At 38.5% G+C, this 27,594-nt stretch overlaps 1 protein-coding gene across 4 annotated transcripts in view; it reads left to right on the top strand.

Moving 5' to 3' along the window:
• LOC114695021 (activating transcription factor 7 interacting protein) overlaps window positions 1–27,594 on the top strand; it is an 88,829-nt gene that overhangs the window by 18,234 nt on the left and 43,001 nt on the right. For 2 of the 4 annotated variants that reach the window (XM_028872163.2, XM_028872161.2), the window contains exons 2-3: window positions 23,253–24,814; window positions 27,390–27,467. In XM_028872163.2, coding sequence (XP_028727996.1) covers window positions 23,260–24,814; window positions 27,390–27,467 — 1,633 coding nt within the window. In that variant the 5' untranslated portion in view covers window positions 23,253–23,259. Of the gene's footprint in view, window positions 1–10,580; window positions 11,154–14,274; window positions 15,014–23,252; window positions 24,815–27,389; window positions 27,468–27,594 lie in introns of those variants that run through there. The other 2 variants (XM_037204049.1, XM_028872164.2) reach the window with 2 other exon arrangements.

Here is a 27,594-nt window from a genome sequence, read left to right as displayed (position 1 = left end):
GATGCCAGAAGAGGACATTGTTTTCCCTGGACCTGGAGTTAAAGATGGTTGTGAGCTGCCATGTGGGTGCTAGGAATTGAACCCAGATCCTCTGGAAGAGCAGTCAGTGTTCTTAACCACTGAGCCATCTCTCCAATCTCTGTCCTATTTTTTTTTTTTCTCCTCAGTGTTAGAGTACTGTGGGACCTAATAGAAAGATTTAGTGACATCAGCTTAAGAGTCAAAGTGAGAAGATTAAAATACTCAACTAGAAATTATAAAGGGACCTTGAAGTTTTTTTTCTGTTTGTTAATGGTGTCACTTATGTTAAAGACATCATCGGCACCAACCAGTCTTGGTGGCATAGAATAAGAAAACATTAAATTAATGTACCACTTGCTGCAGGTATGTATAAAGTAACATTTTGTCAAAAAGTTACTACCAAAAATTGAACAGTTTCAACACTTAGTGAGTTTTCTAATAGGAAGTTTTCTTAGTTGAAAATATTTTCTGATAAAATACTTTTCTTGCACAGATAATATTGGAAGCCAATATAAACTTAACTTTGAAAATGCCTCTCTCTACATTTATTAGTTAACAGCACTGTGTCAGCTGTGAAAATTGATTTGCTGGTGCATGAACTGGTAAATTACCTTTCTGGCTGGTGAGGATTTGAATACAGGTTTTCTAGAATGTCAGTCCAGCTTTTTTGGGGGGTGGGGTGAGAGGTGGTTTGGTCTTCTTACTGTGTAGTCCAGGCTGGTCTAAACTCTTCCTGTGTCAACCTGCTGAGAGCTGGGATTACAGGCATATGCCACCATGCCTAGCAGCTTCTCGACATTCGTAAAATGACAGTTAACTCCAAGGAAAATACTCTCTTTTGGAACTAGATTTCAAGCTAAAAGTGAAACGGGTAAGGAATGAAAAGGTGCCTAACTTGTCTAGGAGACAGACTTCCCTGGTTTTCTCTATTCCCACACTGCCCAAAGAAAGTGACCGGGGAGAAAACAACTACTGTCCAGATAACCTGAATAGTTCAGGTTAGAACTTTCACAAAGTGGGTTTTTGTTTGTCTTGTTGTTGTTGATTCATTACAGTTTGTTATTGGAACTACAGAGAACCGCATTAGTTGACTACCGCAAGAGTGTGAATTTAATGAGGAGGTATTGAATTTGAGAGAGTTGTCTGAAGAGTTCTGAGTTTCCTGAGGATATCTGTCATCCCCTCTGAAGTAAGCCAGATGCAGCCCGTGAAGAGTTCTGACTGACAGTGCATCAGAGTGGGAGCACTAACAAAGTCAGGAGAGGTCCTTTCTGCTAGTGCTGTTTATTGTTCAGTTTGTTGTTATCATTTCATCTCTTGTGCCCTTCTTGGACCAGTAGAGATGATTAAAGAGTTGGAAAGTAAATGTTAGCTGTCTGGAGTAAGAGGAATCTAAGTTTGAGGCTAGTTTAGACAACTTAGCAAGACTGTCTTAAAAGTTATCAGGCAAGAATCCTGGCTTTGCTGGTAGAGTAGGTAAGAGCAATGACTGTTTGTTATAGGGTCCAGTCTTGGTTCATCATAACATACAAGCTGTAATTGAGAGGGTCTAGACCTTTTTTATCAGTGGGATAAAATTTTATGCAACTGATTTTTGCCGGTTGTTAAGTTCATTTTATTTCAATGTCTTTTCAGGCAGTTCTTTTTATTGTACATTACAAAAATATTTATCTGCTAGTGTATTGGAACTAAAATGTCAGTTGTCTGCTGTGATTGGCTTAAGAAGCTGTGAGTTAGATCTCTGTCCTTCTGTTTTCGGCACTTCCAGTAGCAGGAATGTTGAGCTGTTACTGATTAATTCACTGCAAGTGATTAATGAGCTCATTTGATATTAAAGTAATACTAACTGCTTATTATTTACACCATGTTTTATGCTGGACCAAACTCAAAGTTGGATGCTTAACCAAGCGCAAAGAGGTAGAGGAGACACCTGAAAAATGAGAGACTGGAGTCAGAGTTACACCTCTGACCCCAGCCTTTGGGCAGTTGAGGTAGGAGGATCTAGCCCAATGGCTCTCAACCTTCCTGAGGCTGTGACCAACTTAATACAGTCCCTCATGTTGTAGTGACTCCCAACCACAAAATTACTTTCATTGCTACTTCATAACCGTAATTTTGCTACTATGGATCATAAATATCTAATATGTGATCTTTGTGAAAGAGTTTGTTGACCCCTAGAGGGGTCACAACCCACAGGTTGAGAACCTCTGATACATAGTTAAAGGCCAACCTGGGTTCAAATTAAATAAATTTAAATAAATTAAAAAGACTGTATGTGGTAGTTTGAATAAGAATGTCTGTAGAACGGCTTGTTAAATAAGAAACACAGAGCCATTTGCAAAGTTAAAAAGCCCAAGAGGTCAGAGCAAAAGCTAAGAGCTAAAATCCTTACCCTTCACTGCCGCTGCTGTCCTCCTCAGCAAGAGACCTACTTCCTGTGTGTTTGTCCTTTTTATTGACTTTCTATTCTGCCTTCTCATTGGTTGTAAACCCAACCACATGACCTCGTCACAGCCCAGCTATACAGACTCCAGGTCTTCTATGGTTGGTATTGAGATTAAAGACGTGTGTCTCCATGCTGGCTGTATCCTTGAACACAGATCTGCCTAGCTCTGCCTACCAAGAGCTGGGATTAAAGGCGTGCGCCACCACCACCCAGCTCCTGCTATGGCTTGCTATTAGCTCTGACCCCCAGGCAACTTTATTAACATACAAATAAAATCACATTTCAGTACAAATAAAATATCACCATAAATGTCCCCATTAGTTCATATAGTTAAATTTTCAGCCACCAGAGAATGGAACTATTTGAAAGGATTAGTAAGTGTGGCCTTGTTGGAGGAAGAGAGAGGAGAGGAGAGGTAGGTGGACTTTGAGGTTTCAAAATCTCATGCCAAGCCGTGTGTGTGTGTGTGTGTGTGTGTGTGTGTGTGTGTGTGTGTGTGTGTGTGTGTCTGTCTATCTGTCTGTCTGTCTGTCCCGTCCGCTTCTCTTCTCTACTCTCTCTGCTTGTGAATCAGGAAGTAGCTCTTAGTTACTTCTCTAGCACCATGCCTGCCATGCCTGCTTCTCACCATGATGCTAATGGACTAAACTTCTGAAACTGTAAGCCAGCCCCCAGTTAAATGCTTTCTTTTTTAGGAGTTGCTTTGGTCACTGTGTCTCTAAACAGCAACAGAACAGTAACGAAGACAGAAGTTGATACCAGGGAGCGGGGTATTGTTGTGACAGGCCTGACTATGCTCCTTGTTGGAGGAATATGGAAGACTTTGGGACTTTAGATTAGGAAAGTGGTTAAATGCTTTAAGCAGTGTTTAATGGGCCATACTAGTGGGAGCCTGGAAGACAATGGTGCTGAGAGCAATCTAGATTATGATGCTGGCAGAGGTTTCAGAGGGGAAGAGTATTAGTAAGTGGCCTAGAGACCATTCTTGTGAGATTTTGGCAAAGAATGTGGCTGCATTCTGCCCTTGGCTGAAAAAATCTGCCTGAGGCTAAATTGAAGTTTTGGATAAATGACCCTTGCATTTTCAGGACATTTCAGGACAGCTTAATATTGACTGGTTGTGTGATTATTAGTGGCCACTCTTATATAGATCTAGTATGGAATGCAGCAAGCTAGACAGACAGAGATATAAAATGTACAGTTTGAGGAGAAAAGCACAACGAATTAATGGAACTAAGTAAATAGTAGTTCATAATAGTTTCTTTGGTCATGATATCTCTTCATAGTAATAGAATGGTGACTAAGATACCATAAAACCTGGATAATTTCTACGTTTCAGTTCTTGAGGCTCTATGATGAATGTGATATTTAATAGCGCTTGGTGTTCAGACCTGTGCCCCCCACTCCCGCCCAGTATGAAGTTATGGTTAATCTTGAAGTTACATTGTTTTTGCTGTCATTTCATCTGCTGGGATGGAATGGGCTAGGTGGATGGATCTGGAGAGGACAGTGAAGTTGTCTCAGAAGAATTTATCATTTCCTTTTTCAGTGATTGTCTCTCCCAGATAACATTTACAATTATCTGCATATCAGGGGGCCACCATATACTGTTTATACAACAGTAACTTCTTTGTTCATACTTAAGAGTTTCATTATTATATAATGGGTAACTTAAGTAAGTTAAAAATAAGATTAAAATTACAGAATGTGGGCTTAGAAGATGGTTCAGTGGCTTAGAGTACTTCTAGCTCTTGCAGAGGACAGGAGCTCAGTTCCCAGCATCCACTTCGGGTGGATGCCTTCATCATTGTTCCAGAGATCTGACATCTCAGACATCTCGTGTGTGCGTGCATGTGCGTGTGTGTCTAGTATTTACATGGACATTCCTATATGCAAACAAACATACATACAGGTAATTAAAAATAATACAAATAATCTAAAAATAATAACATTTTGTTGAGATAATCCCTTAGCATTTTAAGTACTTTTTAGTTTATTAGTTTATTACTTTGAATATAGTACTAGTTTGTGGATTTGAGTATAGTTTAGGTAATCTGTACTTTTAAGGTAAGGGATAACTTTTATTTACTAGTCTGAAACAAATAAGCTAAGGATTTTAAACAAATCTTTGGGGAGTAAATTGTTTTATGTGGCAGGAATTGAATTTTAGCTTTGTAAAAGTTAGAGTTGCTTGTGTTTTGTTCCTTGGAATGGAATTATTTTAGTGGATCGCTCGGATTGATCCCATTTGAGTGTCTTCTAGAACCACAGTGCCTGCTGGAGAACAGATGAGGGTTTCTCACCAGTCCTCCCCTGTAGCTGCTCTGGAAGAAAGGGCTGCTTTATGTCAATTGTTGTTCCTGGCGCCAGCTAGCTGGAACTGCAGTCTGGGTGTGCAGTGGCAGCAGATAATATGTGTCATGGACTTCCTCTTTGGAATGTGTGAGAATTCGGCCTTTGGGCTGATTGATTGAACAGAGTTGAAGCATTTGTGTTACAGTAATGGCATCTCCAAAGTTGACAGTGAGCATGGGTATGAGAGCAGCTAGGAGCTTTTTAAACTGTAAGACTGCCTGCTGATACCATTGGTGATAGGTGGGAGGTACTTAAGTGCCTGCAGTTGCTGCAGAGCCACAGTTGACAGCATGGAAAAGCAGCACAAAGAATTTGGATTCTAGGCATTTGCACTGGAAACAGTCATTTTGAAGATAAACTCTTGTGTTCTGTGAGCATCACTGATAAATTGAATGACAGTTTTTGGCTTCGTGGTTAATGAGATGTTTGCTGCACACACTGCACAACTGATGTGAAACACTGAAAGGAATTGTAATATGTAGCCAACTATTGTATTAGAGTCCTGGTTTTGTTTTTGTTTTTTATGAGTATGAATCAAATAAATTTAGACTCAAGGCTAACCTAGGAGTCTCACTAGATTTTTCCAGTTTCCACTGCCTTAAATGAAGAGGAAATCTTTTTACAGCATCAAGCTGCCCTCAGGTAAGAGATTCAGGGCACTTTTCTGTGCCACCTCCCTACCCCAGGTACTGTATGTGTTTCTTTGCCTTTAGGCAGACTTTGCTTGTTTTTAGCTCTAGTAATAACAGGATTGGGAGATTATTAATATTAATATCCAGGAGGGTTTTGAGAGACATAGTTGGATTTGTTCTTTTAAAGATACGTCATTTCCATCCTTACAAAATTCCTTCACATTTGAATTGAAATGAACTAACTAATAAATGAAGTGAGCTTCATGTGGCTATTCCTCATGTATATAATATGTTCATACTACATAAGCGTCAGTTTTAGATCTTCATTATAGCCGGTTACCATGTTGTCAGTTAAGCCAACACACCTGGTGTATGACGAGAAAGGACAATCTCTTACCTTAATTCACTGTAAAGTTTTAGTGTACATTTAACAGTTTAGCATTATAGATCAGACTGCTTATGTGTTCACATTTGACTTAATGACGTGTTAGATAATAGGTGTTTATACAAAGATAACAGGATCATTTTTTCATTCCATATTTGTAATCATTTCATTTCCAAATACTTCAATTTACCACAATTTTAACATGAGTTAATTAAGAATTCTGATACGTTTAACACTTTATTTTGTAAGTTGGCTAGTGGACACAGGTGTTGTTACTCTAGTACCTGAAATACTCAAGTAAAAATAAGTATGTATAGTAGAGGCTTTCTATAATTACTGTAAAGATAGAAAGGTGTATGTTTGTGGAGAAATGCACATGTGTGTTTGTTAATGTCATGGCCAGAGATTGGATGTTTCAGATTGATATCATTATGTTTGGGGAATAGGTCTAAGTAGAATAAAGTGCAAAGTAGTCATGTCAGCTAAGGGAAATAGAGGAAAAAACGCTACAGTAGGCCCTTCTCTTTGTCTTCTTCTCTAGAAGATACACAAACACTAGGCTTTCCCTGCAGCTTTAGAATGTTCTTTGAGGGGGTTTCTAGTTCTCTAGCTTCTGGAAGGTAACTAACTGGTCATTATTACTACATTATGTATTGAAAGAGCTAGCCACGATAGAGTATAGCCATGTTTCACAAGGTGGACTGTTGACTGTTGTCTTTTGACAGTTTTGCTCATTAATATTGTTTCAATGTATAAGTCTATATAAAATCCAGAAATTTATGTTTTCATATATGTTGTAACTCAGTCACTATGATTACAATGATAATAGAAAGCAGCTTTTAGTAATTTTGAGCTTAGATGGGAAGAAGGTCATTATTTTATTGGTGTAGCAGACAAAGACATCTGAAACATTTAGGAAATGTTCTCATGTATTTTGCGCCATTATATTTTAGGAAGATGTTGGAATTGGGAAGGTAGTTAATGGACTAGTATTTATATATAGGAAAAGAAGAGACTTACCGAATTCAAATAGTTTCAAGCCAGCCTGGGCTACAGAGTGAGTCCCGGAATGAAAAAAAAAGCCAAACAAAAACCAAGCATAATTTGAGGGATAAAAGTATGAGTTTTGGTTCTGTTTCCTCTTAGACAAAATTATTTAGTACACTGTAGAACTGCAGATCGTGGAACTGAGCTGAACCTCATTGGAGTATTTGGAAGCTTGCTTTCTGCACAGGAGCTTACTTTCCTAGCAGGGATCCTCTTGGGTCTGTGTCAGCGTTCTAATGGCCAACAGGGTTAGAAAACAGTTTCACTGTTGTGGTCCCTGTCATCAGGCATGCCACAGATGAGTGGTTTTGGAGACAAAGTTGACTTTTGCCATATCTGCCCCATGTCTCTATTCCTGAAGCCATTAAAATACCCTGTATTTCCTAGGTTAAATAGTCTTTATTTTTCACTCATTATTATTCTCCTCATACAACATGTTGTTCCAGATCATTCTTTAGGATGGGCATCTTCATTTTTATTTTATAGGTACTAAAAGACTGTCTGTGATGTTCAGACAAACCTACTACCCTAAAAGTGTACCCCCTTCTCTTTGACTTCTTTTCTCTGTCCTGTGGTCTAACTTCGTTTTTGGTAGCCATTTTGTGCTGTTGAAGATTTTGTTTATTTATTTAGGTTTTTTGAGACAAGGTTTTTCTGTGTAATTTTGGCTGTCCTGGAACTCCCTCTGTAGACCAGGCTGGCCTCAGACTCAAGAGATCCGCCCGCCTCTGCCTCCCATGTGCTGGGATTAAAGGAGTGCGCCACCACTGTCTAGCTATTTTTTCATTTTATTGATTGAATACCTGTATGATGATTTTTTTTTATGAATGCTTTTAATAACTTGGAATGCAGCTCTCTGTATGTCATTTTTCCCCGAGTGATGTTCTCTGGCCTGCTGGTGTCCTCATCTCTTCTGCACAGTTTGTCCCCACCCTGTGAACTTTAGGATTTCATTGTTGTTCTGAATATTTATTTCAGAGATGAATCTGCAGTTATTTCATCTTACTGTTATTTGAAATATTGCAGTTTCCTTTATCTGGTTTTGTTCTTAGATTTTTTTTTTTTTTTTGCCATTTTGTGCTTGTAATATATTTTGATATAATTATTATTTTTTTTTTTTTTGGTTTTTCGAGACAGGGTTTCTCTGTGTAGCTTTGCGCCTCTCCTGGGACTCACTTGGTAGTCCAGGCTGGCCTCGAACTCACAGAGATCCACCTGGCTCTGCCTCCCGAGTGCTGGGATTAAAGGCGTGCGCCACCACCGCCCGGCTGATATAATTATTTTAATCCATTTTCTTTCAGTCTTTGCTTATATGCAGCATCTTTATTTCTCTATCCTTGTTAATTGCTAGTTTAGGCTGTTCCCAGGAAAAACAACCAACCAACCAACCCTTTCCCCTTGAACTTTGAGAGGGCTGTTTTCTCTTAGTGTTTACTATTGCTGATGACAAGTCCAATGTCAGTTTAAGTGTTACTTCAGACTTTCAGAAGTTCTTATTTTTCCCTTACTGGGCTTATGAAATCTCATGATATGCTGAATATCAACATTTTATTTTGCTTGTTTTGATTTTCAATATTCAGTAGTTCTTAACTTATTCAGCTCTGAAAGTTTTTCTTGTTTTATTTTTCTTCTTGACTTTTTCCTGGATCCTGCTCCCCCCCAAATATTCTGGAGTGAAAATAACTTCTAAGTATTTCTTCTGTGTTTACTAGCCTGAATATTTGTCCCTTGTAAAAGATAAATTTTGGGTTCTGATTAACCAGATCATTTTACTTGTAGTCACTTGGCTCTCATTTTTAATTTCTAAGATTTAAGATTCATTTTCTTTTAAAATATTTATATATACTAGTTTTAATTATGTTTGTTATGTGTCTGTGTGTGGGTTGTGTGCACCTGAGTGCAGGTACCTGTGGAGACCAGAGGCATCGAATCCTCACGGAGCTGATGTCACATGCAGTTGTGAGGTGGCAGTCAATCTCAGGTGTTCTCTGGAAGAACAGTATGCACTCTTACTGCTGAGCTATCCCTCCAGCCTAAACTCATTTGTCCTCTTTCTCTTTAATTATTGAATGTACGTGTGCGCGCGCGCGCGCATGTGTGTCTGTGCATCATGTGTGTGCAGTGCCCATAGAGGCCAAGAAGAGTGTTGAGTTCCCTTGGAACTGGAATTACAAAGTCGTTAGCCACCATGTGGGTGATTGGAATTGAACCCTGGTCCTCTGAAAGAGCAAGTAGCCAGTGCTCTTTACAGCGGATAAATCTCTCTAGACCCTTCGTCTGCAGTTTTCATTGTACTCTTTTTTATGTATTCATTAATTTTGTGTGTGTTTGGGCACTGCGTTTGTGTAGGCTGGAGGTTGATGTTGGTCATTTTCCTTGATGACGATCGACTTTATTTGAGACAGAATCTCTCATGTAGCCTAAACCTTACCAGTTTCTCTAGACTGGCTGGCTGGTGAGCTCGGGGCTCCTTTCTGTGCCTTCCCAGCGCTGGGATTGTAGATACTTGCTGCTGTGCCTGGCTTTCTGTGTAGGTCCTGAGGAGTCCATCTGTTGGTCTGCATGCTTGGAGGGAAGAACTTTCCCAGCTCTACCATCTCCTCAGTGCCTTTCTTTGTTCATAAGAGGAGCAAGAGTGATGCTGCTGTACCCTGTTAACTTGTAAGTGGTGGCCTACTTGTCTCAGCCTAGTGCCACCCCCTAGCCACAGTCACATACATACACTTAGTACCCCTTACTTAGTACCATCATGGAAGACAGTAAGTGCAGTAGGACTAGCTGGTCAAATACAGATGATTCAGTGTGCTTTCATCTGAAGATTCAAAGTGGTTTATCTGGTCTAAGTGAAAGTCTGTGTTTACAGTCCCTTGTCTCTTCTCAAGTGAGCTGCTGTAACAGGTTTGGTATTTATCCTTCTAGATTTTTATGATATGCATGGATGACTCTGTGTGTGTGTGTGTGTGTGTGTGTGTGTGTGTGTGTGTGTGTGTGTGAGAGAGAGAGAGAGAGAGAGAGAGAGAGAGAGAGAGAGAGAGAGAGAGAGAGAGAGAAGCAGAGCACCCGGGATAAGAATGTCAGGGTTAGTGCCTGTTTGACCTCGTAAAGGATCCAGACTCATTGTTCTAACAGTCTGTGATATAACTTCTGTATGTTAATGCTAATCAGAAGTAGTTTGCAGTAATAAAATTGAAATCTTTTTTTACTTGAATTTTTTGTTTATGTTTCTTTTTCTGAATCATTTGTAGCCCTTCCCTTTTTCCAAGTGGTCCTCAAGAATTTGTGTTTAATTTTCATTCTGTACCTTTGGATTATCCATTGTTTTCCATATAACCTGTTGGTGGTGTACTCATATCTAACCTGGGTATTCTTAATCATTTATTTAAGAAGCTGTGTCTTTATGTTTTGGACAATTATTCTATCGCACTGTTGTTTTTTAAACAATTATTACTTTGACATAAGCTTTTGTATCTGATGGGAAAACATTTCTAATTCTTAAAATTTCCCTAATATTTATAAAGCACTTTTTTGTTTTACATATTAATCTTAAAATTTCTGTTATGATATAAAAATTATGTAGGTGAAGCTTTGACTAGAGTTTCTTTTGATTTTTTTTTTAGGAAGATTGATGAATTTTTCTACATTGAGTCATGTCTTACATAGTTCTAATATTTCACATGTTTTAAAATCCATGTAAATTATTTTTAGATACCTTTTCCTTGATGTTTTGAATGGATGTTTTTCTTCAGGTATCTGAGCTCTTACTGATGCGTTAGGGTTTCTACAGTAGTGAATCTAGCAGTGTCACACTGTTTCTGCTGGTTCAAGTGTGAAGATTTCTCATTGAAACGATCCTTGCTTGCTTAAGGCGTGATCTTGACATTGCTAAGTTTTATTCTTATCAGTGTTAATTTGTATAAATGAATGAATTTTGAAATACTCAATGCTTTCTCAGTTTTATTAAGAAATGGCAGGTGTGGTTTGTAATTGTTTTTGGTTATTACTACATTTCCTAAATTTAAATTGTTGCAGTGTTAAAATGGAAAAATAGTGTGGTTTAGTGTGGAAGCATTCTCCTTTAGTTGTTAGCCGGGCATACAGAGATAAAGAGATCTGAGGGAATGGAGTTGGTTTTCTCCAGTCCTAAAGGTCTGATGTAATCGTAGTCCCATACATTGTTCTCGCGAGTGTGCTCGCAGGCTCCCGAGCTGTTGCGGTTGCTGTGTTCACTAGAAGAGGAGCTTCAGAGCTGTACACCCTTCTGAGGATTGTAAGTTTGCACAAATACCCGGATATGAGCTAACGGGCTTGGCTTGTTGTCCATTTTACTGTAGATCGTTGGGAGATTTTTTTCCCCTTTTCCCTTCCTCCTCCTCATTTCTCCACCTCTTCCTCTTCCCTTTCTGTTTCTTTCTGTTCCTCTTTCCTTTTCTCTTCCTCCTCATCTGCTTTTTTAAATTCTGGAGGCTCTAGGCTCAGTTAAATCCTTTAATGTGGCAGACAGCCAAATTTCCAATAGGCCCAAACTGAGCATGCTGCTGTTGCTTAGCAACTACTTGTGAAGTCTTTGTCTATGACTGAATTATAAATAGGGTTATGAACAGAAGTGCAATCTCAAATGGGATTGGAAAGAAAGTCATACTCTGTGAATTTGAGGGTTTAAAGAATTTTTTAAATGTAGTCTTTAGAAATCTGGCATATAAAAATTAAGCTTATCAGGAAGACAATAAAGGCTTTATTATAACTTCATGTCTGTAGTTAAACATTTAAAAACTTTTTTAAAAAAGATTTTATTATTTGTGTGTGCACACACACTCAAGTATACATTTGTTTATGCTTGTGTGTGTGTTTGGATCCTAGAATAGGGCTTTAGATCCTATGGAGCTGGAATTAACAGCAGTTGTGAGCTGAGAGATGTAGGTGCTGGGAACCAAAATCCAGTCCTTTTAAGACCCACCAGGCCATCTCTCCATTCCCCTAAAGTCTATTCTCTTAAAAGATTAAAAAGACCTGTTTTGTAATTGTTTGTCCATGAGGGTGGTGTCAGAAGCTAGTATAGAACACTGGAGCATCTGAAGCTGGAGTTACAAACATTACTCTGAGTTGCCTGATGTGGGTGCTGGGAAACAAACTTGTGTCCTCTGAACAGTCACAAGAGCTCTTAACTGCTGGGCTGTCTCTTCAGCCTCCAAAGTCTTGATAGTTAGGACTAAATACTATATATAATAAAGAAGTGAAAGCTAGAATACTCCTAAATTTGGTGGTCATACATGTAGACAAAAGACTGATTGTACGTACTATCCATATTTCATATACACAGAGAATATATAATCCATTTATAAACACTTCCTGTTATACGACATTTTATATGCTTATATGTTTAATTACATTCTTTCTTTATAGTGTCTTTAAAAAAGTGTTCAGTAGCCAGGCAGTGGTGGTGCGTGTCTTTAATCCCAGCTCTCGGGAGGTGGATCTCTGAGGCAAGCCTGGTCTACAGAATGAGTTCCAGGACAGCCAGGGCTGCTACACAGAGAACCCTGTCTCAAAAAGCCAGACTAAAAAAAGTATTCCATAATAATATACCTAATGGAGCCAGCGGTAGTGGTGTGTACTAGGGGTCCCTGTGCTGGGAGATGGAGGTGGGAAGACCCATGAATTCAAGGTCATCCTCTCTAGTAGCTCAACCTCTATTGCTCAGATTTTAAGGAATATTTGCCAGCAACAAGTAGATTATATTCTTACACTTTTTGCTGGGAAAATCTTAGAATGGGAAGGTAGTTTTTGTTGTTGTGTTGTCTGTTCACTAGAGAGCTTACTGTGTAGGAGTGTACCTCTTGTGGAGCAGTCGAACAGAGTGAAGATGAGGTTTACAGATAGATTGGCCGAGAGTTGTGCTAAAAGAATTCTAATAGAATGACAAGGAAGGGTGATCAGCAGTGCACTGTGCTGGCGAAGAGGACACAGTGGCAAAGAGACATTTGGGGTTTCTCACAGAACCTGGATCAGGGTGTTGGCTCTGTGGTGCCCCTAGACCTCTGTCCACAGAGGCTGGCTGCGGAACATCTGGCTTTCAGCTGGCACTTGAGATCAGTGAGGCGCTAGAGAGGAGCAAGGCTCAAGAGCCGCTTATGATCTGAGCTGACCTTTCTTTCCACGTGTTAGTGGCTGGTTGGTGGTTGAAGGTACCTTGACTATGCAGTTCCTTACAAATGAGGGTTAATACTGTTTGACTATTTTGAATAATGCTTGAGATTCCATTTGGTTTTTTTTCCAAAGTAAAACTGACCAAATATAAGTAAAAAAATTCGAAAAACAAGTTTAACTACTCTAAATACAGTGAAAGAAAATGGAAATATTAAGACTTGTATGAAGTCACATTAATGATGTAAATTTATAAAAAAAAATGTATCAGTAGTGCCTTATTAACAAAAAATTAGATCACGAGTGAGGAAAAACCCAGTAATTAGTTGTAACTCACAGGTTAATGCATAGTGCTTGTTTTTGTGATGAGGAGAACAGTGCAGATACAATATTCAATGTTTTATTTTAGTTCTTTTTATTAAGATATAAATATAGTTAGATTTTGGGTATCCAACAAATAAGAATATAACATTAAGAAAAATAGCTTTATTTACATTTTATGTAAACTGTTTAAGATTAATTATATGCTAGATGAAACTCCATTTTAAAATTAAGCCATTGTGTTATTAGAAGGTGGGTTTAACTTTTGTTATCTGTGTACTGGAGCTTTTACTGTTTAAAATGGTCTGTGTTTGATCCCCATCACCACAAGAACAAAATCAGAAACAAACAAACAAGAAGAACACAGAAGACAAGCGCTTGTTTTAACAGGACCTGACACTTCAGCCAGCCTTTGAGTTCAGCAGCTATAACGAGTTAAAGTGAAACTCAAGTGTTCTCTTGGCTTTCTGTTTTGTCTTTCTTTGGCCTTTTCTTTCTTCCTATTTTATAATTTTCTTTATTATCTTCTCTGTCCTCCCACCACCCATAATAGAGTTCAAACATACATGCTTGGTGAGCCCTCTTTATTCTGAGCCAAATCCCTTGCCTTTATATTCTTCTTTCATAGCTGTTACATTGGACTGCAAATTGTCACCTTTAGGAACGAGAATTCTCTCTGGAGTAAATTTGTAATATACAGAGAAAAAGGCACACGCATGCTAAGAACCACTAGTTTGCAAGGTCAGAGTGAAGAAATGTGTCTCACTCACATCTAGACAACAGAAGAAAATATAAACACCGTGGGTTTTAGCATCTCCATTCTACTAGAAACCAATTGAAAAATCAGAAATAGATATTTTGTACAAATTATTTATATTCAAATATAATTTGTTTGGCATGAGCAGTAAGATAAAATTTTCCCTCAGTGCTAGTAACAGCTTTATTGAGAAAATAATTATTGATGTCTAGTGTGTATATGATACACTCTCATTAGAAGTTAATGTTTAAGAAAATGAATGAGACAAATCCTTACCTTATTTAGAGGTCTGCTTTTATTCAGTTGTGTTTTTAGTACACCACAAACAGGCTTCGAAAAATCAATAGATCACATTCTCAAATAATTGCACAAAAAGTGCTAGAAAAATGCAGTGTTATCCAGATATTAAGATTTTTTTGAAAGTCTAGAATTTATTAGAACTGATTCAAGTGGTTCATTGTTCTCCTGGAAAAAGGAAAACAAATATGTGAGGCACACACATGCATAAATCAAATCCTATAGACAATGGAATGTTACTTGGCAGTGATCCATCTATTTAATGTAGCATTCAGTTTTCTGTAACTGGGATCTAATAAGAAAACGTGTCAGATTAATGTTAGGTGTTAAAATGCAAGACACTATCTTCAAGAAAATAAGGTATTCCAGCTAGTCATTTTTGCTCCTAGGTTCACATCTGTTCTAAGAGTCATACTTGCATATTGTTTCTATTTTTAGGCTGTTGCCAGGTGGATTTAAAATTTCTCCTCCTATGGTTGCCCAAGTTCTAACTTCCTGATTGGTTACATGGCCCTGCTTTCATTAGCCAACCACAGTGACTATGCAAATTGTATTTCAGTTTCTGTTTCTGTCAAAGAACTGATAGAATGACTGCAAGGGGCTCCTTTGGGGTATGTTTATTATTTCAAAGAGGGTTTTCATCATTACGTAATAATATTGTAGATTTCTCTTAAAGGGGTATTTTATTTTTGAAATAGGAAATCACACTGTCCATGCAAGCTTCTTTAAGACTGAAAAATGCCTCTTGTCAGATTTGATTCTAATGGTGTTCTACTTTGATGCTTAGAATTGTGTAAGTGGTACATTTTATTACTTATGTGTAAGTATGTGAGCATGCCAGCTTAGTAGCTGCTAGAATGTTCTAGATTACTACCTTTGCTTTCTAAGAGAACAGATTTTTTTAATCTAATAATTACTATAGGTGTCAGTTTTATGTATGTAACATGTTATTCTTTAGTCTGTATTTATTATATATCCCGAACACTATATCCATATAGTATATTTTCATTAAGGACACTCCATTTTTCATTATTTTGTGAATGGCTTCAGAAGCATATCATAACATTGACATATTTAAGACGTTTTATGATATCAAAGTTTTGGATTTATAAAATGTGCCTTATACGAGTGATTTGGTGATACATGCTAAAATGCTTCATTAAACAATATAAATGTAAGTATTAGAATTGAATAGTGTTTATTTTTAAAACGATGCCTTTAAAATAATGGCAGAATAGTAACTGGTAGCATGATACTTATGAATACTGGTAAGATGTAATAAAGCCACAGGAAGTTAAGTAAATGCATCTCCTGAAACTTGCCAGGTTTAGTTATATGTAAGGTTTTGATTAAGTTCAGAGAACATTTGTTTCATTTCAGACTTTCTGGTTGTCCTGGTAAAAGACCGTTGAATTGCATTTTCCATGAGTGAGACTGTTAGACCTCCATCCTCCCTGATGCTTGCTTTGTAATACAAAGCACTGTTGTCTTGGGATAAACATGCTGTAGAATCGTGTCCTGTTTAGGACAAGGAAAAGGAGGAGCAGGTTAGTTGAGTATGTAGAGAACAGTGTTGGCCCTATTTTACTTTTCTCAAAAGCAAAAATCACAGTGAATTCTTAAAGGATGAACTAACACTCATTTCCTTTGTAGGGTTTATTTATTTATTTATTGTACATGTGTGCTTTGCCTACATATATATCTGTGCACCCCACATGTGCCTGAAGAGGCTGTTACAGAAAATTGTGAGTCAGCATGGTGGTGGGTGCTGGGAATTGAACCTGTGTCCTTTGGAAGAGTAACCAATGTTCTTAGCTACTGAGCCATCTCTCCACCACTGTTTTGTGTTTTTTTTTAATGTTAAAAGTATGATCCAATAAAAGGGATCAAGCTCAAGTTACAGAAAGATAATGGATTTTAAACAAAATAAAACATCATCTTGTTTTTAAGATAAAAATGTTAAAGTTTTGATTTAATATATACTAACTTGGATAAAGTCAGAGTGATGAGTTGTTTTTTCTGACTGGTGTGACTAATGGGCAGTCAACAGTGAGAAGGGTTGTTAGTATTTATTGTATAACACTGATTTTCTTAATAGCCCTGTTTTCATCAGTAAATACTGCTAGTTCTCAAGCAGTGCAAGAGTCAGTGCTTTCAACTGAGAAATGAAGTTTTGTTTAGTTTATATTACATACTTATTTGTTTATTTGCTATGTGATTGTGGGTTCATGTGTGCCTTGCCTCATGAATAGAGGTCAGAGGACAACTTGGCAATTGTTCTCTCCTTCCACTCTGGGTCCCAGGGGCCCAATTGAGGTCATCAAGATCAGTGGCAAGCACCTTCCCTGGTGAGTTACTTTGATGTCCCCTGTCTTGGTGTTTTGTTTTGAGACATCTCTTTTTGTAGCCGTGGCTGTTCTGGAACTCACTGTTCTGGAACTCACGGGGCCTCACTTGTCTCTGTCTCCTGAGTGCTGGAATTAAAGATGTGTGCTACCACATGGCCCAACTTGACTTTTGGGTTTTTTTTTGGAGACAGTCTCTCAGCATCTTCCCTCCTCTGCCTAGTCATGTGATTACTGGCTGGAGCCATTATATCCAGGTTAGAAATGAGCTGCCCTTCTAAGGGGTTAGGGATGTGTGATAAAGACAACAGACGGGCAATAGTTAGAAATCATGGGTCATGAGAAAATGATGTCTAGGAGTCAGTCATTAGTATTCAGGCCTGTTGAGTTGATTTTTGTTAAGCTATCTAAGGAAAAAATTGAAGAAAACATATTTTCAGGGACTGGAGAGAGAGATGGCTCAGTGGTTAAGAGCACTGGTTGTTCTTCCAGAGGTCCAGAGTTCAGTTCCCAGGAGCCTGCAACTCACACTCCAGGGTGTCTGATGCCCTCTTCTGGCCTCTGACAGCACCCGCACACTCGTCACATACACACAAATAAAAAAAGGAAAATAAATCCTAAAAAAATGCATGATTTTTTCGGCATTCGATTATTTGGAAAAGTATTAATAATGTTCTTAACAGCCTGGGCATGATTGAAGTGTTCCTCACAGGTGAGTGCTTCACTTATGTGATTTTGCTTCATGTTCTAAGTCTTTGTGTGAATTTTGTTTTTTTGTATCCTTTATTAGATCATGTTAGTTTGAATTAGCATGGTGATTCTGTATGTGGTTTGAATCAGTAATTTATGGCTGTTTTTAGAAGATGGTACATACTGTCTAGACTCTAGTTTAAATAAAATGGGGGAAAACACTCAAACAAAAACCAAGCAGCACTATAGACACCTGATATTCAAATAAAGCATTTGTGATTATAGGTGCAATAGGTTTCGATTTGATTGTTTCCTTTGACTTCACAGTGCCTGTAATTCTTAGTACAACACTTGCCCTCATCTGCTTCCCTTGTTGCTGGGTAAGGTTTGGGATACTTTCCTCTGATTGGCTGTAGGCAGCTAAGGCTTTGAGCCAATCAGAGTGAACTTCGGTTCCCTCACAGGACTGAAGCAGGGAAACAGCTGTTGATTTATTTCTCTTGTGGGGAGATTATATAAACTAAAATTATGGCTGCTGCAGCAAGCTCCCTCTGGGGTATGTTGGAAAAATTACAAGAGTCACCTGGAATGAAGGGGGAAAATGATGATTAGTTTAAAATTTTGTTGACTAGGAAAAGCTGATAGATGGTGAATTTGAAGGAAAAAGAAACTCTGATCACAGGTTTTTTTTTTTTTTAAATTAATAAAAATCCTGTAGAATTACTTTATAATCCACACCTTTTATTGCTTCAGAAGTAGAGCTTGTGTGGTCTTTTTGTAACTGCTTCGAAAGGCAATTCATTGTGCTTACTGTAGTAATTATATTTTTACCACTTAAATCAAGAATAAGACATTTTGACTTTGTTATGTGAATTAAGCCGAGTCAGTTCTGTGCAGTGGACAACACAGCACTTCGTCATCCTGCCATAGTCCGGACTACTGTTGAGGCTTGGCTTTAAGAGTGTCTAGTGGTAAGGGGAGGTGAAATAGTATGAGAAAACATCTTAATTATTGGGATTTAATATTTTGGTGGGTTTATTTATAAATGTCTTATAAATACAAAATTATTAATCTTCTAAAAGAAAATATGTTTGAATTTCACTGTGTAGAAAGGATATTTTTATGTGTTGTCCCTGTATGACAGATTCCTCAGATAGGAAATTATATTTTAGAAACATTTATGATCGATACTAGAGCGCGATAAAGCTGTAACATAAAATATGTAAATCTTATTCACTTGTGCTGTATATTTAATAGATATCATGGATTTAAGACATGGAATCTGTGTTCTAGATTATTATTTCAGACAAAGAACTACAATGCAGTATTTTAGATCGGGTTTTGTTAACTGTTTCTCTGACCTTATTGTCTGTCTCCTGTTGCTGGGCAGGAATCAGAATTCTGGCTGCTGATTGGCTGAGTTTGTATGTAGCTCTTGAACAGCCATTTAAATTCTTAAGTGTTTTGAGCAGGAAGATTATAAGCCAAGATAAAACAGCTTCCCTTTGTTTCATGGCTGTGATTTCTTGTTAGAAAGAAAGTGAAAGAAGTGGGTGAAGGGGAGTGGAACACAAAAAAAAATGTTTCGTTTAAAGAAGAGGCTCATTGGGCTTTCCTTAAAAAGAATTTATCAAAAAACGGAAAAAAATTTACAAGCCATTGAGAGACATATTTCCTGTAACACATTTCTCTAGTTATTTACATATAAATTTCTATAGAAAAATGTTCATAATATTTCTCCAGAATTCTTAGATCTGAATATGTAAAGTAAGGGCTTAAAACATTCTATTTTTAAACTCTTCTTTTTCATTAAAAAAAAGTACTTCCAGGAGAAACTGATTCATTGTATCATGTTGTTGTTTCTAGATATGGCAGACATTTTCTACTATAAAATAGAAATGGTTTTTCTGTAAATGAGTTGAAGTGTGTGAACGTTCTGTGACTAGTGTGGCTGCCATAAGAAGGAGCGTGTATTTTACAGAGTCTGTACAGATGACAGTGTTTAAAATGGGCCTTAGGAATGAATACCTTCTGCTAATAGAGCCGTGGAGACTTGTTTGCAGCCAACACACCTTTCTCTCATGTATATTTTTCCTACTGAGCTTTGCTTATGCAAAATAGATTCCTCAAAGCAGATTGCTGATTGGCTTGCACAGAAATGGCTGGACTAGTTTGAACTGGTTGTCCATGCTACTTCTTACTGCTTTGTCTGTTTTTTGTTAGACTTAGAGCTCTGAAAAATCCTGTAAATGGCTGTAGTGTGCTCCCTTGTGGGTATGGAAGGTAGTTCCCTATTCTCTTCTGGCAGGTTTTTTTGGTTAGTATTACTGACGTTAATGGCTTTTTTTTTTTTTTTTTTTTTTTTTGCTAAAACCAGCTTGACTTGGATTATATTTATTAAGTGTTACTTGGTGGTGACAGTTTAATATTAATTGTTATTTACACTGGGTTTTCTAGTTCTCTCTCATTCATACACACACACACACACACACACACACACACACACACACACACACACACACACGTCAGTGTTGTTTAATTTGTCTCAGACTCTGAAAGTTATGCCTAGAAATACCCAGAGGAAATAGGCTAACAAGGATGACAGTGTTGAGCACTTGGTACATTTGTGTTGGTGAGGCATTGGTGGGGCCTCACTCTGGTGGAGCCTCACTCTGTAGCCAAGGTTGGGGAGGAGCTGACTGTAACTCAGGCTGCTCATCATCACTTGTGGTGATCCTCCTGCCTTGGCCTCCCAGATGCTAGGATTACCGGTGTGCTCCACTTTGCCTGGCTTACTTAATGTGAATTAATGTTATTAATTAGTCACATCATTTAATTCTCAGCCAAGCCTTTGTGTGGATAGACTTCCTTTTAAGGTACTTTAAATGACGAGTTTGGAAGTGTTGGGCCAACTAAATATGAAATTCAGTTTATATCCTGGGAGAAGTGGGTTCACATTCACAGCTCTCAGCAGAGTTCATTTCTTATTTGCATTATGAAAAGCTATGAAATTTTTTTAAATGTTTAATTTTAATGTAAATAATGATAACTTGGTTATGCATAGACTATCTGAAAAGGAATGGCACTTCAGTATTTGAACATATTTCAAGGGAACCAAACTACATTTCCTGGGTTTATAGTCAGCAAGGTGAGTACCAAGCTTGTATTGTCTGGGATAGAGAGAGGTCATTGGTAGAGCACTGATTAGCATGTATAAGCCTTGGGTTCTAGCTCTGCACCAAGGAGTAGGCCCAAATTTTATATCTTCTATGCAGAAAAATGTGTAGGTAACATGACTTTGAAGTGGATGAGGAAGGAAAAACTTTAAGTTCTAGACTCTTAAAATAGTGCCAGTGGTGATTTTGTTTGAAGATTTCTATATAGTTGAAAGATAATTTTTCTAAGAAGTTCTTTAATTTAAAACTAAGAAATGTTTAAATTATTGAATTAAATTCAAAAAAATGAATGTAGACTGTAACACAATCTAGACATTCTTTGACAAAATGCTGTGTCCTTTCGAGCGGTATTCGTCTCTGACAGATAGGCCGGGCTTATTATTGAAAGACATTTGTTATTAACACCTTGGGTTGACTTACTTCTTGTGGGTAAGTTCTATCAGTGACAGTGTTCACAGCTGGTTTGATACAGTGTAAATTAGGTGGTTTGTGGAGTTTAAGAAGAGAGTCTCATTCTTGATTGGGTGACATTGGGCAGTAAGTACCTCAGTAAGTAAGTGTGTGTGTGTGTGTGTGTGCGCGCGCGCATGTACATGTGTTTTACTCCACTATGGATGATCTCGCTGTTCCTCTTCTCCCCCCCCCCCCCCCCGCCTCTGTCTTCTCTGCAGCTGGCAATGCTGCCCTTCAGTGGTGCTGGGGATCATATCCAGGAGCTCACATGCCGAGCAGAAATGTTTATGTTTACATAAAAATGGTGATATGGGATGCTTTGGTTCTCTCTCTTCTTTTAATCTCATTTCACCATTAAATGTAGCATCTACATCTTGAAAACCTTTTATCAGATTTGAGTAAATTCCCTTTTGTTTTTCAATGTCTTATTTTTCATTATGAGGTAATGTTGAATACTGTCTAATGGATATTTAATGTCTCACTCTCATTATTGTGTTTATGTGGTAAATCAGTCTCCCCCCCCCCCATAGTGTCTTAATTTTACAGACTACAGGTTCAAAAGATGTTGTCAAGGCATATTTTCTTGGAAGGTCCTGAGGGAGCATTTGCCCAGAAGACACGTTTCCTAGATTCTTCTCATTCTTTGGCTTGTGATAACACAGCTCTTGTCTTAGTGTGGTTTGATTCTGTGCATAGTCACATAGCCCACCCTAATAACCTTATACTCATCTACAGTTTAAGCAGTAACATTATAGTACCACAGTCTCACTAATTTTAAGGAAAAATCATCAGTTAGGCACATTTTAAGGAAAAACCATCAGTTAGGCTTTCTGTGCACATATTATGAAAGATGAAATTTAAATGAAAATTAGTGATTAAACTTGAACGACAAGGAAAAAAAGATGTTACCATTGTTAGTCTCCATTGTCACTTTAGCCCTAGAATCACCTGAGCTGTGGGCATCTGGGATGTGCTGGTGGGTGGGTTATCTTGATTAGGTGAATGAGGTAGAAAGACCCACCCCCTGTGAGTCACCCCATTCTCTGGGCTGGGTCCTTGTCTCATAAAGGAAAAAGTGTTCATCGTTTTCTGATTGTGGATGCAGTGTGACCAGCCACATCAACCTCCTGCTGCCTTGACCTCCCATGATAATGGACTCTACTCTTGAACTGTGCCTCAAAACAAACCCTTTCTCCCCAAGTTGATATTGTCAAAGAATATTTTATCACAGCAACTGAAAAATTAACTCCTCAGATGCAAATTAAACCCATCCAAAAAGTCAAAGAGATGATATAGAGGAGAAATCAGCAAAAGCAGATGCAAACCAGAAGCATTAATAAGGATAACAGTCCATTCTTTGGTAAACAGATAGAGTTGATAGGACTCTAACACAATTGACCAAAAAAGAGGACATACTACAATATGTGTACTTTTTTATCCTTTTATATTTATTGAGGTAAAATTATAACATATAATTCATCCATAAAAATGTACAATTAGTGGGTTTTCAGTAGGCTCACAGAGTTGTGTAGCTATCACCACAATGAATGTTAGAACATTTTTACTTTCCATAGAAGAATCCTGTACTCTTTAGCATCTATTACCCACTTTCTCCAAACCTACAAACCAAGCTGGAGAAATGGCCCAGTGGTTAAGTGCACTCGCTGCTTTTGAATATGACTTGGGTTTGGTTCCCAGCACTCATTTTCTGTATGTGCTTTTTTCATGCTCCTGAAACATATCTGGATTTTTTTTTTCTCCCTTCAAGACTGGGTTTCTGTGTATAACCCTGACTGTCCCGCTGTCTCGGAACTTGCTCTGTAGACCAGGCTGGCCTCAAACTCAGAGATCTCCTGCCTCTGCCTCCCAAGTGCTGGGATTAAAGGCGTTCACCACCACCCAGCTACTTCTCTGGATTTTTTATTCTGTATTGAGAATAAAAACTAGCTCCTTTCCTTCTTCATTTTCCTAGCAACTGATGTTCTAGTGTGCACGGTGTCGTCTCTCAATTTTATGTTATGTCAATCTAGTAAATATGAAAACTAAGGCATAGCAAGGATTATGTTTTTTATTTATCATTGTTTCAAATTTATATGAGCTAAATTGTTCACTTTAATTTTTCAGTAAACTTGTAATTAAATGACTTGTCTCAATTATTAAAATCTTTTCTTTCTTTTTCTTTGAAGATTCAAAATGGATAGTATAGAAGAACCTCAGAAGAAAGTCTTCAAGGCTCGAAAAACAATGAGAGTGAGTGATCGTCAGCAGCTCGAAGCAGTGTACAAAGTCAAAGAAGAGCTGCTGAAAACCGACGTGAAGCTTTTGAATGGGAACCATGAGAACGGAGATTTGGAGCCTGCGTCACCCTTAGAAAGTGCAGAGTGTAGTCCAGAGAGAGAAGAAGTGAATGGGATCGAAGGGATTTGTTCTGAGTCTGAAGAATGTAAAACAGAAGTGAAAGAAACACCTTGTATTCCCAGTGTTAGTGTGAAAAACAAGCAAGAATTGGATTCAAATAGTGAGTCTTTGTCTCCTAGTGTAACTTCTGGGCTTGCTTCTACACTAACCACTGAACCAACCTCTGGTAGCCCAGCCTCTGGTAGCCCAGCCTCTGGTAGCCCAGCCTCTGGAGAGCTGCCTGCAGGAGAGCTGCCTGCTGGAGTACCAGCCACCGGCGACTCTCCCTGTGAGGAGTCCCCCTCGAGTGATCCCTCCTCCCGTGATCCCATCTCTGCAGATACTGCTTCTGAAGAACCTGCCTCTGATGATCTTGCCTCTGGTGGTTCCACCTCTAGTGAACCACTGTCTGGTGAACCACTGTCTTGTGCACCACTGTCTGGTGAACCAGTTTCAGATGAATCAGTTGCTGGTGCAGTGGCATCTTGTGAACTGGCCTCTGGGGAACCCTCTTCTGATGATTGTGTTCCCTCTGGTGATTTGCCTTCCGATGACCTGCCTTCTTGTGACGAATCCTCTGGTGGTCCTGCCTGTAGCAGACTGGCTTCTGGTGAGCTGGCTCCCGGTGAGCTGACTGCAGAATCAGCCGCTGATACTTTTAAACCAAGTGCTGTGCCAGTTTGTGAGCCGATTCCTGAAACTGACAAGGCAGAGCAGAGTAGCAATAACAATGATGATTGTTCAGAAAAAAATGAAGACAGTGAAAACTTAGACCAAATTCAGAGTAAAGACTCATTTGATGAGGAAGATAAAACTAACAGTAATGTTAGTGAGAAGGAAGAAACTCTAGAAACACATAGTGCAATTATTTGTTCTGATCTACCTCCAGAAAATACGAAGAAGGTAGAGGAAGAGCCCATTGCTGAGCTTGCTCTTGGAGAAGAGGCCATCTCCAGCAGTATGGAAGTTGACCAAAGTGAAAAGGATGATGGGGAAAGTCCTGCAGAAGTTGTAGAAGTTGTCCATGAAAATGCTACAGAAGACAAGAGGGAGACTGCCTTAGATAACACGGACTCTATGGAGACGGAAGAGATCATCCCTATTCTGGAAAAACTTGCGCCCGCTGAGGATGAACTCACATGCTTTTCAAAAACGTCTCTCCTTCCAGTTGAGACAAGTCAAGATTTGGAAGAGAAAATGGAGGGTTCTTTTGGCTCCCCATCTAAACAAGAAAGTAGTGAGAATTTGCCAAAAGAAGCCTTTTTGGTCCTCTCTGATGAAGAGGATATTTCATGTGGAAAAGATGAGTCTGAGTCCGAAGTTATATCACAAAATAAGCCGAGCTCTCCAGGTTAGGATTTTATTTGCTTTCATAAACTGTTTAATAGAACCTGCTCATTTAATGTTGATATCAGTGATCCTTGAATAACTTATAATAGAAATTCAGCTAGGTGTGATGGTATGAGGGGAGAAGAGGGAGGACCAAGGAATTCAAGGTTAACCATGGCTACATAAGTAGTTAGAAGCTAGCCCAGACTGCATGAGACCCTATCAAAAGACAAGTAGAAAAAAATATTACTTTTATAAAAATAGAAGAACAAATGTGTACTAGTACATCTGGAGACAAGCTGTTGCGTATTGCTAAATGATAAACAATAAGTTATAGTCTAAGGAGGCTAGACTAGTATAGTATCTTTTTCTGGGAAAGTTAAGACACTAGTGGAGGTATTGCATCTCACCTTTTGTCTTTGCTGTTTACTTACTGTCTATCTTCAGTATGTGTTTCAGCCCAGACATTTTTAACTGCTAGTGCATCCTCACTTTGAGAACTAGACCTCCAGCCACATTTACAAAGTTAGCACCTTGTTCTCCTAGTAAGTCTTCAGCTCACTTGAATTTGGATTTCCACCTTGCTAGACCCCGTCCTATTATCAAACATCACTTGGAACAGGGTTCTCAACCTTCCTAATGCTGTGGCCCTTTAATACAGTTCCTCATGTTGTGTTGACCCCCAATCAAACTTATTTTCATTATTACTTCATTACTGTAATTTTGCTACTGTTATGAATCCTAATGTAAATGTCTGTGTTTTCTGATGGTCTTCCCAACCCCTGTGAAAGGTCATCCAGTCCCCAGAGGGGTTATACCCTATAGGTTGAGAACAGATGATGTGGAAGATAGTATTTGTACCTTTTTATTGGTGTAAAGCTTTGAAATATCTGGAGAAGTTAGATTTTCTGCAGGCTATATTCTCCTGATGTATTTTATTTGTAAGATTGAAAATCTATGTTTATTGGCCTTTTGTATTTGCTTATATATGAATTACCTGTTACTTTCTCTATTTTTTTTTTTCCTAATTGGTATGTTGTTTTCTAATAGCCTGTAGGACTTTGTTTTGTTTTAAATGTCCTTAAGGATTTGATCCAAAGCTAAAGGGGTTGGAAGACCTGTGGTCCATCTGAGCTTTGTACAGTTCAGCTGGGAAAGAGGCAAGTCCGTTTGTTTACATGTTGTTCCAGTATTATTATTCCTGCACAGGGTGGCAGTGGTGCTGTGTGAGACCCTGTACTCTTTAGTCATTAACTATTAAAGGTAATGCCTGTCAAGAAGATAGTAAATGCTTTATTTGAGCTCTTTCTCGAAGGTTTTGGGGTTACCAGAACTATAAGATCTGGTTATCTACATTCAGTGATCTTACTGTCGGTGTTGACAGACTAGAGTCAAGTTCATGGAAGATAGAATTGTGAAAACTTAGCAAATTAATGAGAAGGCTGTATTTGGGAAGACCAGAGGTATCAGAACAAGCTCACCAGGCAGAAGGATAAGTTCTATACAAGTACAGGTGAACTAGGAAGGGCTTATGTTTGGATGGACTTTAGAAACCCCTGACACTGCCTGGAATGATACATGAATTGTTTCTGTACAAGGGCCTTTGATTCTTATTTTGTGTTGAAAGAGGTTTCTTTGGGGCTAGAGAGATGGATGGCTTAATGCTGAATATTCATTTGCTGCTCTTGAAGAGGACCAAAGCTGGGTTCCCAGCACCCACATGGTAGCTCACAACTACCTGCTATAGAGATTCAGCACTTGTTTCTGGCTCTAGGTGCCTACACACATGTGCATGTAGACACACGCATGCACGCACATGCACTTTTCTAAATCTTCCTAAAGGTCAGTTTGCTCAAATCCCAAGAATGTTTGAACAAAACATTTGAACTAGAAATATGGGCTCTGCTTCCTAGTAAGAATCTGTTAACATTTTTTCTTAACAGAGTTCTATGTAAAACTTTAGCATACACTAATCCTTTAATCTGTTCTAAAACTCAATGCATATCTTAAGTGCCATGAATCTAGTAGGCAGATCTGAAAAGTGGTCATTCAGCATAGGAGATCTTTGAGTTGTTTAGAATTTACAAGCATGTTAAGTATATCACCATTATTTTGGTAATGTCTTAACTACTGCTTTAGTTTTATTTATTTATTGTAAGGTGGTCAGTGTGTGTGTGGAGGTCAGAGGACAACCTGGGAGTCAGTTCTCTCCGTCTACCATGTAAGACCTGGGAATTGGTTGTCAGGTTTGCTGGCTAGTGCCTTGAGTCTCTGAGCCACCTTGCTGGCTCTGCTTTAGTGTGAATAATTGAGAGTAAAGAAATCTGAATCTTTATAGTAGTTGTTACTGGTGATGGCAAATTAAGTACAGTTGTTGGCTTTGAAATCTGTATTAGTTTCCATCTTGAGTTTGTTAGGAATAAACACAATTGGAATGTGCCCTTAGTCTTGAACGTCTCCAGATTTGCTGTTTTGTGACTTTAATTTTGTAAAATGTTTGTTCAGTAGCTGAATGGTGACCAGAAATGTGAATTAATAAGCTGTTACTAATTTCTGCAGAAATAAATCAAGTTCCCTTTCTACATTTGTCCTAACAGACGTAGGAAGGAGTGAAAAGGACAGCAAAGCTGAGGAAGAGGAGCGAGCGCCCGATGGGGAGCGGCCACCTGTGAGAAGTATGCATGTACAGCGCCTGCCTCTTAGTGGGGCCTTAGCTGGGACGGCTGCCATGTCTGCTCCAGAGATGGCCCCAACATTTTAAATTGAAGCCACAATTCCCTGATCTTGTTGATGACCAGTTCA

Source organism: Peromyscus leucopus, chromosome 3 (genome assembly GCF_004664715.2).
Source record: "Peromyscus leucopus breed LL Stock chromosome 3, UCI_PerLeu_2.1, whole genome shotgun sequence".
In the NCBI taxonomy this organism is placed as follows: domain Eukaryota; kingdom Metazoa; phylum Chordata; class Mammalia; order Rodentia; family Cricetidae; genus Peromyscus; species Peromyscus leucopus.
The sequence above is the reverse complement of the archived record's forward strand: the minus strand, read 5'-3'. Positions and strand labels throughout refer to the sequence as shown.